Source organism: Pantherophis guttatus, chromosome 3, assembly GCF_059756535.1.
Source record: "Pantherophis guttatus breed Tessera chromosome 3, ASM5975653v1, whole genome shotgun sequence".
Classification (NCBI taxonomy): Eukaryota; Metazoa; Chordata; class Lepidosauria; order Squamata; family Colubridae; genus Pantherophis; species Pantherophis guttatus.
This window is the reverse complement of record NC_142065.1, coordinates 69,621,716-69,636,137: the sequence shown is the minus strand read 5'-3', so window position 1 is coordinate 69,636,137 and position 14,422 is coordinate 69,621,716. Positions and strand designations below refer to the sequence as shown.

The following is a 14,422-nucleotide window of genomic DNA, read 5'->3' as shown; positions in this document are numbered from 1 at the left end:
AGACATTTCATTACCAAACTAGGTAATATCTTCAGCAGGGTTTGGGGTGAAGTGTCTTGTTCATTTATATAGGTCCTGGATGGTCGGTTGGTCTTGTGACTGGTTGAATCACAAGACTGGCAAGTATATTTGTAGCTCAGGGTTGAAATGAATGCTCTTTGAGCTTGGTTGTGACCAGCACTGATGTTAACCTAGTTTGGGTAATGAAATGTTTGCAAGAAAACAACCAAGCTCAGAGAACACCAAGGATTCACTTTCTCTCAGCCCAACCCACCTCAAAGGGTTGTTCTTCTGGGGAAAATAGGAGGAGGAAAGAAGTTCTAGGTATGTTCACTGCTTGAGTTATTTATAAAAATAATAAGGGTAGAATTTTAATTTCTTTAACAAAATTAAAGAAAGTAGAAAGAGCACCATATAACACTTTGTGAACTTTATACTGAAGCCTGTTTTCTACTATATATACTTACACACATACATACTTCCAGATTCCTCTCAAGAACATGCCACAAAATGGATTATCTATGGTCTAGTCTTACAACACTGCTGCATTTGCTCACGTTTGTCAGATACTCTCAACCAAGGAATTTAAATCAAGCCTTACAACGCCAAGCAAAATGGCAACTCAATGAAGTGTGAGAAACAGATCAATAGAGTTATATTCGTACCCAAGACATACTGTATTTGTTACAGGACAGATTCAGAAAGCAAAAGAACAGAACTATTACTTGGTTCTTGTTGAAACCTCTCTCATATATCACCCAAGATCTCCTGTCCAACCTATATGTGAGGCAATTTTCAGCCTAGGCAGAAACCACAAGAGTGTCCACTGGAAGTTGTAAGAACAACAGAGACATTCTGGCAGAAGAGCTGGGGAAAATATGTTAGTTAAGAGATTATACTATAAACTTTATTGATTGATTTTATTTTTTTTATCCCTCCTTTATTACTTTTATAATTCAAGGTGGCAAACATACACAACACCCCTTCCTTCTCCTATTTTCCTCACAAAGATGACCCTGTAAAGTGGATTGGGTTGAGAATAAGCAACTAAAATTCATGGTTTCTAGGCCAGCACCTTAACCACTATACCAAACTGTCTCTCATTATGTTCCATTATTAGACCATGTGGATGAAAAAGAGGACTCCTGCTGACCAGATAAGAAAATTGTTTTCCAAAAGCCATGATAGATGGGGAAAGGGGGGCTTTTGACTTGTTGAAAGGTCAAGTCTCACTGATGATGTTGGGTAATGAAAATTCTGCAATCAAACAACCAAAGCTTCAGAAATCCATGAACCTCACTGTCAGAAGACAATTTAGGCAGGAATGTGAAGGATCTGGAAATACAATTAGGGTTTTTGTCAATCCTTCCATGTAAGGATTACAAGGGGAGAGCTGTTGACAGTTAACAACTAAGTTTGGGTTTTTCAACTATGAACCTTGCTACCAATGTGGAGAACTCCTGATGACATAAAGGCTACACCTCATGAAGTAAGAGATATCATTAAAAAGCTCAGAGTTTTCTACTCCAATGTACAATTATTGGAAATCAAGAGGAAATCATAATGCAGGAAAACAAATAACAAAAATTTGCTAGGTTGACCCACAATTCAGGAAAAAGGGAGGAGATATGGTGTTTTCTTCTATGTTAAAAAAAGCATGACTCAAAGCACAAATCTAATGAAAGTGTTTGGGTGAAAAAAAAAGAGAAACAAAAATGATTACATCTTGAGAGTTTATTATTGATTGCCAGATCAACAGAAAATATAGGTAAAGCATTTCTGCATCAGATGCCATGCTTTAAAAAAGACATGTGAATGGGAGATTCAACTGTTCTGTCATAGACTGGAAATCAAACAACCAAGAGACCCAACAAATTTCTTGCTACTCTTGCTAACAACTTCATTTGGCAGAAAATGGAATAAGGAAAAAGGTAATCTGCCATCTGACGTAATGTTTTACCAACAAAGAGGAATTGGTTGAAGGTGACCACCAGTAACCCTTGAGGGAGAATGAGCATGTTATCTTTGAATCAAGAGAAGAATCAAACTTGTATATCAGAATTTAGAAGACTAGATCTTAATGAACTCCAGCAGAAGGTAGGTCAATTGGAAATCCTGAAGGATAGACATGCCTACAAAGGATGGGAAGTACTGTGAAGTACTGAAGATGTAGTTTTCTAAAAGATTGCAAAGGAAAAGGGACTTGTGTAGTGATGTGTAGACAATATAAGGCAATTGTCAAAAACTATATTGATTATATTACCATACAGTCACAAAAGTGTGGATTGAGCCAAGACTTGTGAAAAATATACAAAAAAATAAAAAAGGCTGTTTTAGTTCTATCACAAATAAAATTCAGGTCTGTTGTGAGAAAAAAGAAGTAAATTGGTAATATAGAGTAAGGAGGCAAAATGCTTTATTTTAGATCTGTCTTCTCTCAGAAGAGAAACAAAGCAGTGATGGGTTGCCCCCGATTCGGTCCGGTTCTATAGAACCAGTAGTAAAACTGGTGGGAGCCTGCACCCACCCGCCACGATGTCATCCCCGGTGATCTGCGCATACAACGGGAAGCGAGCGTGCTCCTGTTGTGAACCGGTAGTAAAGGTAAGTAGAACCCACCCCTGAAACAAAGCCCTAACTTTCAATTTAGCACTTAGGCGCCAAACCCAGGCTGTCAGCTTTCTGACACGTTCAGTGCCTTTAACTGCTGAGCCCTCAAGTCCCTCAAGTACCCTCAAGTCCTTTACCTTCACAGTCTCAGGGCCAGACTAGTACATCATAGGAGAGTGAAAGAACCAGCAAAGGGGATCACAGAATTTGGGAACTTCTTATTTACATATTTATTTGTACCCCATCTTTATTATTTTTACAAATAACTCAAGGTGGCGAACATATCCAACACACTTTTCTCCTCCACAAAGCAAGGTTTCAGAAAAGCAGAAGGAGGCAAACGTCCCTATTCTTTTTTTAAAAAAGGGAAAGTACAACCTGAGAAGTTACAGTCCTGACATTCATAGAAGGCAAGGTCTCCCAACATATTTGTGAATACTTGAAGAGGAATCTTTCAGAGTGAGGTGGGTAACATATAAATTTAATAAATACATAAATAAGAACAAATAATAAGAGCTAGCACAGATTTATACCAAACAAATAAGCCTGCGTCTCCAAATATTTGGTAATTTTATCTTTAATAGCAATTTCCACTATCTTCCCTGGAACAGACAATTAGCTGACAGACCTAAAACTTCCTGGATTTCTCAGACAGCCCTTCTTAAAAACTGGAGTTATGTTAGTCACCTTCCAGTCTTCATCTACTGAAGCCAAGTGTTGAGACAGATTATATATTTTAGTTAAGAAGTCCACAATCTCAGGTTTAAGCTCCTTAATATTTTATTAAGTGACCAAGAAAAAGAACCTTCTCTGTTATGACTCCCTCCCTATGAAACACCATCCTTGCAGAGGTAAGATTGGCCCCTAATTTGACACTGTTTTGCAAAGCCCTGAAGATATGGTTCTGCCCAGAATAATATGGAGCCTATCAAGTGGCTGGTCTGATTGTTATCACCAATCGGTTATTGGTTTTTATCTTTTGTAAGCCACCCAGAGTCACTGAGAACGAGTTGGGTAGCTATATAAATTCTCTAAATAAATAAATCTGTGTATTCCCCAGGACTTGATGCCATCATGGCCTGAGAAACCCCGTGGATATAATGTACTTTGAACTAAGCAAAATGCAATAGCAGAATATAAGGTTTAGATTACAGGATGAAACTATTCTATGGAAGTAATTGTAAATCAAGACGAATGGAGAAAACTAATCATATAAAATTACAAAGCACTCTTGCAGTTTCTGAGATACAGGTGAAAACTAAACAGATGGGGGGAGAGAGAGATTAAGTGCAATGCGCAGTGCTATTTGTCATTTTTATTAATGACCTGGATGAAGTGATTAAGGGGATGAATATCAAATTTGCAGATGATTCAAACATAGGAGGAGTGGCTAGCACTTCAGAAGAGAAAGACAAGATTCAGAAAGATCTAGACAGGCTTGAACAGTAGGCTGAAAAGGATATGAGGGAGATACACGAAACTTTGCACCTGGGGAGAAAAACATGCAGGAAACAAGTATTAGATGTGGGGGGGGGACTTGGCTTTGCAGAAGTACAGATGAAAAAGATTTGGGTGTTCTAATAAATCACAAGTTGAACATAAGACAGTGGTGTGATGCAGCTGCTAAAAGGCAGATGCTATTTTGAGCTCTATTAACTGTATTAACAGGCACATAGAATCCAGATCACAGGAAGTACACTTGACACAATACACTGATCACATATTATTATTCTGCCTTGGCCAAGCCCCACTTATTGCAACTTTAAAAAGACACTGACAAATTAGAAGAAGAGAGCCAGTTTGGTATAGTGCCATGATGGCGAACCTTTGGCACATGTGCCAGAGGTGGCATGCAGAGCCCTCTCTGTGGGTACATGTGGCAGCCAGCTGCCCTTCTGGGTTTTGGCGCACACATGCGTGCCAGCCAGTTGGTCTTTGCTACTTCTCATTCAAATAATAGGCCACTTTCATTTCCTTAGACTGGCAATAATGTGGAGGGCATTTTAGGGCATTATTGCACAAGAAGATGTGCCTGAATATAATTTAGACTTCAGTATTAATCAGCTTTCTAACTGACCAATGCTACAAGCTCTGAAATAAGAGGCCTTAGCGTGGTGGCCAGCTGCTCTTCCGTGTTCCAACGTGCACATGCACGCCGGAACCCAGAAGAGAGCAGCTGGCCAGTGCGCATGCGTGCCAGATCAGCTGTCTTGCATTCATGCGCATGATGGAACCCGGAAGATCAGTTGGCCGCTGCGCACATGTGCACAGTCAGCTGCTCTCTTCCGGGTTCCGGCACTCCAGCACATGCATACATGCTCCAGTTTCGACACTTGGTGGCGAAAAGGTTAGCCATCACTGGTTAGTGGTTAAGATGCTGGCCTAGGAATCAGGAGACTCTGAGTTCCAGTCCTGCCTTGGGCATAAAGGCTGGCTGGGTGACTTTGGACAAGTCACTCTCTCTCAATCCAACCCACCTCACAGTTTGTTGTAAGGAAAATAGAAGGAAGGGGTATTAAGTATCTTTGCCGCCATGAGTTATTTATAAACATGGGGCTACCCTTGAAAAGTGTTCGGAGACTAAAGTTGGTCCAGAACACAGCCGCGCGAACTGTCGTGGGTGCACCTAGGTACACCCACATTACACCAATTCTCCGTGAGCTGCACTGGCTCCCTATTGGTCTCCGGTCACAATTCAAGGTGTTGGTTATTACCTTTAAAGCCCTACATGGCTCAGGGCCAGGGTATCTTCGAGAGCACCTTCTACCGCATAGCTCCCAGCAACCGGTAAGATCCCACAGAGTTGGTCTCCTCCGGGTCCCATCAGCTAAACAATGCTGGCTGGCGGGCCCGCGGGGGAGGGCCTTCTCTGTGACTGCCCCAGCTCTCTGGAACCAGTTACCTCCTGAGATCCGGACCAGCCCCACCCTATTGGCCTTCCGAAAAACGGTGAAGACCTGGCTTTTCCGGCAGGCCTGGGGCCGTTGATCTCGCTGTTGCGATTTGGCGAAATCCGGCCATGAATGGTGTGAATGGGTTTTAATTGTTTTTAATGTTTTAATTTTTAATGTTTTTATATATGGTTTTTAAATGCATTGTAAGCCGCCTTGAGTCTTCGGAGAAAGGCAGCATACAAGTTGAAAAAACAAACAAACAAACAAACAAACAAACAAATAAATAAATAAATAAATAAAAATAAAGGAAGGATAAAAATAAAATAATTATCAAATCCAGTCTAAACATCTGTCTGACTGTGTAACCAACCACCACAATAAGTTCAGAGGAAAGACTATTAATATTTTGAGAAAATTGAAGGAAAAGTTCTATCAAGAATGATTTTAAAAACTGCATGTATTTTGCCTGCAGAAGAGCAAACTGAGAGGCAATATAATTCATTATTATCTAAAAGGTTTGGAGAAGTAAAAGGAAGGAGTAAAATATATCTATCATTTGCTAATAGCATCCGTTAGTGGCTTCCCTAAAGAATTATGGGGCTAAATGATGCTTATCCAGCATCATATCCCAATCATGCAATCCTAGGGGCATTTACTCCATGTCATTTTCATTTATATATTCAGTAATTAATTATGTAACTCAAGTCATATAACCATATTGTAGCTTCTGACCCTAACAAAATGCAGGGAAAAATTATCTTGTCAAAGGCATCCATAAAAAGGAATAGGTTTATGTAATGCAGCCAGATGGCTTAAGCAAATGACTCACCTCCCAGAATCCTAGGAAAGTTTCTGTTAAACCGTCCATGAGTCATATACCATGCTAGGGAGAAAGTGACCCCACCTCCCACGCAAATACTAACTATTTTGCCTTTCCAGCAGGGAAGATTCCCTGGAAATCCCAAAAAAGATTGAATATGGTTACCATATTCAATACCCCATTAGAAAAGTAGCACCTGGTTGACTTTCATTGAAAAGCTAAGCACGGTTAGGCTTGTTTAACTTTTGAAGAAGTGACAAAGATGGAATTCCAAGCCTATAAACTAAGGAAACATATCCAAGGCTGGTAAAACTGAGAAAAGATTCTTGTTAATCTTCTGTATCGTTGCCAGGAAAACTACATGGAAAAGTTGAGCGTTTACCTTTATGTTTACCATCGAGTTTGTACCACTACAGATGAGAGGGTGAGTATGCTGCATAGAAATCCTTGTTGGAAAATCACAAGGGAAAGATGAGCCTTATCAATGCAAAGATATGTGCAAAGCAAAGGGAGATGAGGTTACCACCGTTAGCTTTTCTCTGAATATGCCATGGTTTTGTAGAGGCAGAAAAGATTCGGAATTTGGAAAGGAATCTTCCAATGCGCACCCCTGGCAACTGAAATGGTACAGCTCCAGAGAAGCACTGCCATTTGATTTGGCTGCCAGGACTAACTCTTTAAGCAACCCTCTTCACTGACCTCGTTAATGTGGTATTATGCCAGGTAGAGAGATTATTATGCCTGAGAGAGAAAAAGATAAGACTCGTGGTGCAATTCTGCTCAAATGGGCAGCAAAGCTTTCCTGCAGTGTCTGTCTCGGCCTCCTCCAGCGTTCCTGAGATGTAGTCCCAATACATTTGAGGGCACGACATTGGATTGCTATCCGATAAGAAAATCATTTGCCCTTCACTTACCTATATTCAGATCATCACCAGAGATATACTTCCTTCGCTCACACTTTCAAATTTATTTTTATTTCCATCTCAAGCTAAGAATCGTTTTGGGGAGAATATTTGACCATGACAAATGACTTGAAGATATCTGCTTAGAAAAAGAGAGGGAGGGGGAGGAATTGCTGGTAGATTCACACAGCGGATGATATGTGGGCCTTCTTGTTACTCTGAGGATTAATTTTCAGCTGGATAAAAGCTCTGCACAGAAAGGATCAGCAATTTGCTTGCACATCCATCGGCATGCAGGAAAACAAACAAGCATCAAGGGCAAAATGCTAGAGTTCCTCATTAAAGAGATTTATAAAGGCAGTCTGTCTCAGCTGTGTGGCACATCTTGCCACCTTCACCCCCCCCAAAAGAAACACAGAGATGGCTAAATTTAGCATATCTCTGCATTGTCTTCAAGCTGCTATTGGCAGCCTTTAAATTAGCAGAATGACAGAGCTTTCATCAGGAAAATGAAGCTGGGGTTGAGATTCACAGCTCCCTTCCCCTTTAAGGAACACGAGAAGATGGAGGCCTTGACTATCTTAATTAATACGATTGCTTTGTTTGCTGGAGGAATATTTAATTTTTATAAATAGGAAGCCTGACAGCAAAGGCCCAGCTCTTCCTAACCAAATTTGGGGACAGCAATCTAGCCTTATTTATTTTTTATAAATTAGTTATTTCACATCATTGCATATCTACATTCTGCCAAGCAGCCTTTCTTTACTTTTTTTTTTTTTTTTTGGAGCAGCTGTGAATTTCAGAGCTGGATTAATGTAGGTTGCATTTTGAAATTATCTATGATTTGGAATTAAGGATATGCTTTGTAAAGAGAAGATGTTTGATCTCAGAATATCTCACCGATTCAATTATAAAAATGATCCAGACAGAACGTTGGTTTTTTTTAAAAAAAAACAACAAAACTTAGCATTTCTATTATTTGTGTTTTCTTTTAAAGGGAAGGGAAGCATCTCCTGCAGATCAGAGGTTGCTATTTAAACTTCAAGCCATCCAATTATTCTCGGCTGGTAGTAATAAAGATAGCATTAAAGTACAAACAAACTCAGATTGAAGACATCTTCAGTAACAGAAATCATTTTTCATAGATACGTAAAAATAGATAATAAATGGTACTAATTTGTCTATCGAAAAAGCAAATGCGAAGATTTGGGGTAAGATACCATGCACAGCCTATACTCTGCTATACATTATATAACTGCATTTATTTCTAAACAAAGCTTGTTTTGCTTTCAAGATGTAGAATTCTAAAATGCCATTTTAAAAAAGGTTACTCAGCAGAAGGAACAGTAAACACTATAATCCAATACATACATCCAGGCATTTATTTGTAACATTGGATATGTTCCCAGTTATAGGTTTTCCTTACCTTTATTTTCTGACTTTTTCATGCTCCCTTTCCTCTCCTTGCTGCAGTTCAGTTGGGGGAAAAAAATAAAAACCCAGCTGATTTCTAAAATGCTGACTTTTGATTTGTCATTCACAGCCAGTCATAGGTCACAAAGGCTGCGTTTCTCCATCCAGGGTAGTAATGTGATGCTAATTTGTAGGGAGAGATGCACAGTCCTGGGTTATAGTTTGTATTATAGAGAACCAGACGAAGAATGGGATGCAAGAAGACATAACATATTTAATAAAATCTGGCATGGAACGGGATCTGGAGTCAAAGATGTTCTCAGTTCATTTCAATAGATGCTGTTTCGCTTGTTCATTTAAGAAGAAAATGATAATTGGCTCATTTAGTTAATCTCAACAAGAACATCAGATAAAGGAAAAGGAGCCCTAAGGCTTTGCTGTGTCAAGATTGATCAAATTCTGACTTATGCTGAGTTGTGATTTAGAAATCATGATGCTATTTTCAGTCATTTTCTTGTAAAACTATTCCAAAACATTTTAAAATTTACCTGGGTCTAAAAAATAACTAGCATGTTTATCAACTATATGGAAGTATAATCTAGCACAGAGAAAAAGTTACATTTGCTATGCATCTTCCTAAATCAGTAAAAAATTAAAGAATTTTGCAGCATTGAAGTGTTACATTATTCTTGCTTATGGCAGGAAGCGCATACAATTATTTCTACAGAGAATTCTCTTCCTTATTACATGTGGGTACCCTTAATAAAGCATTGATAGTCTGATAAATACTACAAAATGAAAGGTTTTTTTACATGGTGAAAAAAATAAAATACTTTCAGCTCCATTTTTTAAAAAATTGCAGATACATAGCAGTACATACAAAGTACTACAGAGGTGAAGTCACTTCTATTTGATTGTAGAAAGTTTCTAAGGTAAATTTGGGGTCTTTTCAAAAGCTGAAAATAGTTGAGTATATGAATATTTCCTTGTCATTCACATTGCATTCACTGTTGCATGGAACACTGCAACAGTCATAAACATGAGCCGTTACCAAGTGTCTGAATTTTGATCACTTCGAGCATGAGGATGCTGCAATTGTCATAAGTGTAAAGTCATAAATCACTTTTTCAGTGCTGTTATAACTTTGAACAGTCACTAAATGAACTGTTGTAAGTCAAGGACTACCTGTATTAGGAGATGTGTCTATTATAGTTTTAAAGATGTTCTAGTAGAAAAACGAAGCTGGTATTAAGTCCTGGTTTGTTTCTATTACTAGAAAGCCAGGATTAACAAAATTTCCAAAATTAAAAACCATCTATTTTATTCCAGAGACAAATGGTGATATTCACTATTCCTCAGACTGTCCCTCAGTCATGTAAAGGGAAACAACTTTTAGCAAATGCGATGCTATGAAACATCCCTTGGCAGATGGTCACGTGTTACCTTGGCTGTAATTCTCCAAAATAGATTATTTATGCTTTTTTCTGCTTTTACCCTCCTTGACTCTTGACCTTTTAGTTGTGTCATGCACATTTTTATAATTTCCAGGCCTCTCAGTGAGGACATCTAATATTCAAGGCTTCACAAAGACACATAAAATTTATTATGTTAAAATATGATTCTTGAAAACTTAATGTTTTATCTTTATAATTTAAACTCAGTATTGTCAAGTGCAGATTTAATCCAACTTTTCAAATACAGTATTATTGATTTCCTTTTTTTCCCCCTTCCTTTTTCTGTATTCTGTGACTTGAGGTAAATGTAAGTCTAATAGGAGAATGTGTCATTCAAAGTACCATTCTCAAATTGTTTTGATTTCAGATGTCTGTCACGGTTCTGAGTCCTTTCATATTTAATTCCCCTGTACAATCATGTAAACATGTAACTGAAAAATCTATTTTCCTCTTTTAGTATGTACATCATATACTAAGAATTCAATTATCCACTGCTATTTTAAGCCATTAGTGGATCCATACTGACTTATTATGTACAAGTGTAATTAAGTGTAATTATCAGAAATGTGAACTGAAGCATTCCAGCAAAGGCCCAGTTCTGAATTTGGCAAACCATTATCTACCATGATTTGTCATTGTTTATCTTTGCATACAGCGTATGTATTTATTTTTCAGGTTCTTTTTCTTTTCACAAAGAACCACATCCAAAGGAACAAAATGATATTTGTTTAGAACTGATGTATCTTTCTTGGCCACTTCTCCAGTGCATTGTGATGGATCGAGTGACATAAGCAAATATTGTTTGCTGTAATCACTTGTTCCTTCTTAGATCATTGGCTGCAATGTAAGAAGGGTGAGGATTTGTGTGAATGTTTTGGAGTCAGTGTTGACTGTGGCAACTGCCTGACAATAATCTTGATAAGAGCGTAAGAGCACCAGTGTGCCTACCGTCCCTGTCCTAATGTTCCCGTTAATTGTACTCATTTTATGTATTCATTTCATACATAATGAAATGTATTCATTTCATATATGTAATATATTTATATATATTATCTAATATGTACTCAACAAAATAAATAAATAAATAAATAAATAAATAAATAAATAAATAAATAAATAAATAAATAAATAAATAAATAAATAAAATCTGGTTTTCTTGGCAATATTTTGGAACAGGTTTGCCATTGCTTGCTTCTTAGGGTTGAGAAAGGAGGACTGGTCCCAAATCATCTAATTGGCTTTGTGTCTAAGGCAAGGCTAGAACTCAGTCTCCTAGTTTCTGGCCAGGTGCCTTAATCACTATACCAACTAATACCATGCCATTCTTGACTTTTATTGTTCATTGCAAGGAACAGCAGGATGAACTGCGTAAGGATGAGTCTTTAACAACAGTATGTTCTAGATTCAGCCTAATCTTATCATTTTTCAATCTTATATTTTCAAATATTTTGAAAACCAGACCTGCTTTTCATTATTTAACCAGGGACAAGCAATCGTTTTGCGGTATAGCAGTCCACACATATGGAGTTTGAGAGCCATGCATCGTCTTATAAAATGGCTGACATGGTAGAGGAGACGGGACAAAACGTACATTGAACAGAAGCAAAGTAACAAGGTTGCTTTCTGCTATTCCCTCCAAGGAATCTGAAAATCTTTATTTCTCAAAAGATTTATACTTCTCAAAAGATTATACTTTTGTTTTTGTTTGGTTTTTTAGGGCAGAAAGTCACGCTTCTAGAGATCAGGTATTGATCAGCAGCTTCCCATCATTCTTGTTTTCTAGGAATAGCCAGGAGGCTAAGATAATGTCAAGAGGCATTCTTATAAGCAAACACAGTGTTGGAGGTGAAGCACACCAAGTTTCCATTTATTTTTTTAATTAGAAGTACTGAATCAAAATTGAAACTAAGTCAGGGCAGAACTGGCCAATTGTGAAACAAAGGTTTGCAGGTATAATCTATGCAAATGGGAATCACATTGCCAGTTTTTATTACACTCATCTATCCACATAATAGGAGCGTGTTGGCCTAAAGATTAAGACACTGGGCTTATTGACTAGAAGGTTGGCAGTTCAAGACCCAAATACTGCCTGATGGGGTGAGCTCCTGCCAACCTAGCAGCTCAAAAGCATGCAAATGCAAGTAAATAGATCCTGTACCACTCAGGTGGGAAGGTAACAGCGTTCTGTGCACCTCGGCATATAGTCATGTCAGCCCATGAGCACAGAAGCATCTTTGGACAAAGCTGGCTTCCTTAGCTAGAAAAAGGAGATGAGCACTGCCCCCTAGAGTCAGATACAACTAGACAGATGAAACCTTTACCTTATCTACACAATACACACTTCTCACACCATGGACTAAATTAAAGATAATTTATTATCGCACAACAAATGCTAATACAGTGACTATATGGAATATTTGGAGGGAGTGGAGAGAAGGCTATGCAATGCAGAAATAAACTGCATCTCCCATGATGTTATTCTAGACAAAATTTGTTTACAACACTTGTCTAACCAAAGAACACCTAAGTTCCAATATGATCTCATTATACAGTCATTATATAACAATTGCTGAGTTTAGAAAACACATCCGATTCACAGTAAGGTGCTGACATTGTGAGCTGAAAATGATGGTAAATTACAGAAGGTAATAATTTGGGGGGAAAGGTATCACAAGGAGACAGTAGCATCTGAATATTCCATATATTGGAATATTCCAATATTGGGGGTGTTACTTGGAACCTTGACATGTGTACAATTCAGAGCATCAACTAGGTACTTTAATCCTGTAACATATTTTGATGTATTTAATTACATATACATGCAGAAGATTCATAAAGCAATATAATATGTTCATAGATTACCCCTTTGCCATAAATATGAATTTTGGAGACTTATAGAGTCAGAAGAGTGCTTCTATTCTCCTCCAATATCTAAGTGTAAATGTTCTCCTTCAAGGGAAATTCAACAGTGGATGACTTGATGGAATATCCATGTACTTTGCTTGGAAGATAGATGTTTACTATTGCCTTCTTTCAGTAGGCTTTTCCAACTTCCCAAACTAGCCTACAGCCATATCATGTTGATCTCTTATCCAACCATTAAACGGGTCAGATTCTAGTTAGCTTTTCAAGATTAACAAAGGTCAGTTACATGCTGTAACGGCATCCAGTGATATATGTACTGGACTCCCCTATTTCATTCTTCCAAATGAAACTTATTTTTTCACTTTGTAAGTCTCTTTGGAAGATTTTTCTTCAAGCTATTATGATACACAGAACAACAATGGATGGAAATATAGAATCGGTTCAAGTTAATAATCCACCTAAGATCAGAACTCTGTCCATCCTTTCTTCAGAAAATCACAAATCCCTTGTGGCATTATCTGCTATTTTCACTATGTGCTTGGAGCACAGAAAAAAATGTGCATACTCAGCCCTACATTTAAGGTCCATGCTCATAATCAACTGACACTAATTAGACACCAAGCAGAAAAAAGTTTGTGGCAGAGTAGAAAGCTAAACCAAATGCTTGCTTGGGGCTAAGATATGTGAATTCACACATTATGACTTAGGTTGGTTACATTTGAACCAGGCCATTATATCTTGATTTAGTGCAATGTATAAACCATCACGGAAGCCAACAAAGAGAACTTTCTCCAGAAACAGTAACTGAAATCTACACTTTGGAAACTAGAGAGGATTTTATCATTTCTTCCTTGGTTACATTAGACATTGAGTAGGAATAGGATAGGAGGAAGTGAAACTTCCTTCTACAGTGAAAAGCTGCAATAAAATTAGACACATATCTTGTTTATTATTGAATTGAATTGAATTGATTACTATAGCTGCCCATCTTGCAAATGATTCTGAGTGATGTGCATCATAATGTACATAAAAACCTTATTGTGCCAATGCTTTGCTGCCTTCAAAAGAGTTAAGCTATACATAATATTTAACAGGGTTTCCTTTTCCTCTTAAATATGCTGCTTACATTGAATTTCTAAACTTTATAAAACTGCAACAAGGGCGATGCTTTGAATCTCACTTATTGGTAGCATCAAGGAAATAATTCCCTGAAGTACCAACAGTGAGAGTTAATGGAATTTGGTGGAAATGATTCAAGGTCTTTTAAAAGAATGCCAAAATACCTTTGAAAAGCTATATTTCCAAATGTATACTGTGATGGATAATTTGTTTTCTTAAGAAGTTCTAAAACCAGTCATGCTAAAATACAGTAGATGGGTTGCACCTAATTATATGTAATCTTCAATTAATGAATTGTCAGAGACATTGAAGCACTCAGAACAACCAATTTGTAAACTAGCATCA

General features: G+C 37.7%; 1 protein-coding gene across 2 annotated transcripts in view; it reads right to left on the bottom strand.

Annotated features, from left to right (window-relative positions):
• The window catches only part of DNAJC6 (DnaJ heat shock protein family (Hsp40) member C6), a 64,671-nt gene extending 55,789 nt beyond the window's left edge, over window positions 1-8,882 (bottom strand). Inside the window, exon 1 of one of the 2 annotated variants that reach the window (XM_034433281.3) lies at window positions 8,653-8,882. Coding sequence is in view for 1 of the 2 variants with exons in the window: in XM_034433280.3 (XP_034289171.1) it covers window positions 8,653-8,674 (22 nt within the window). In the remaining variant the exon portion in view is untranslated. The remainder of the gene's footprint in view (window positions 1-8,652) is intronic. The other variant, XM_034433280.3, reaches the window with a different exon arrangement.
• Window positions 8,883-14,422: the final 5,540 nt, after the last annotated feature.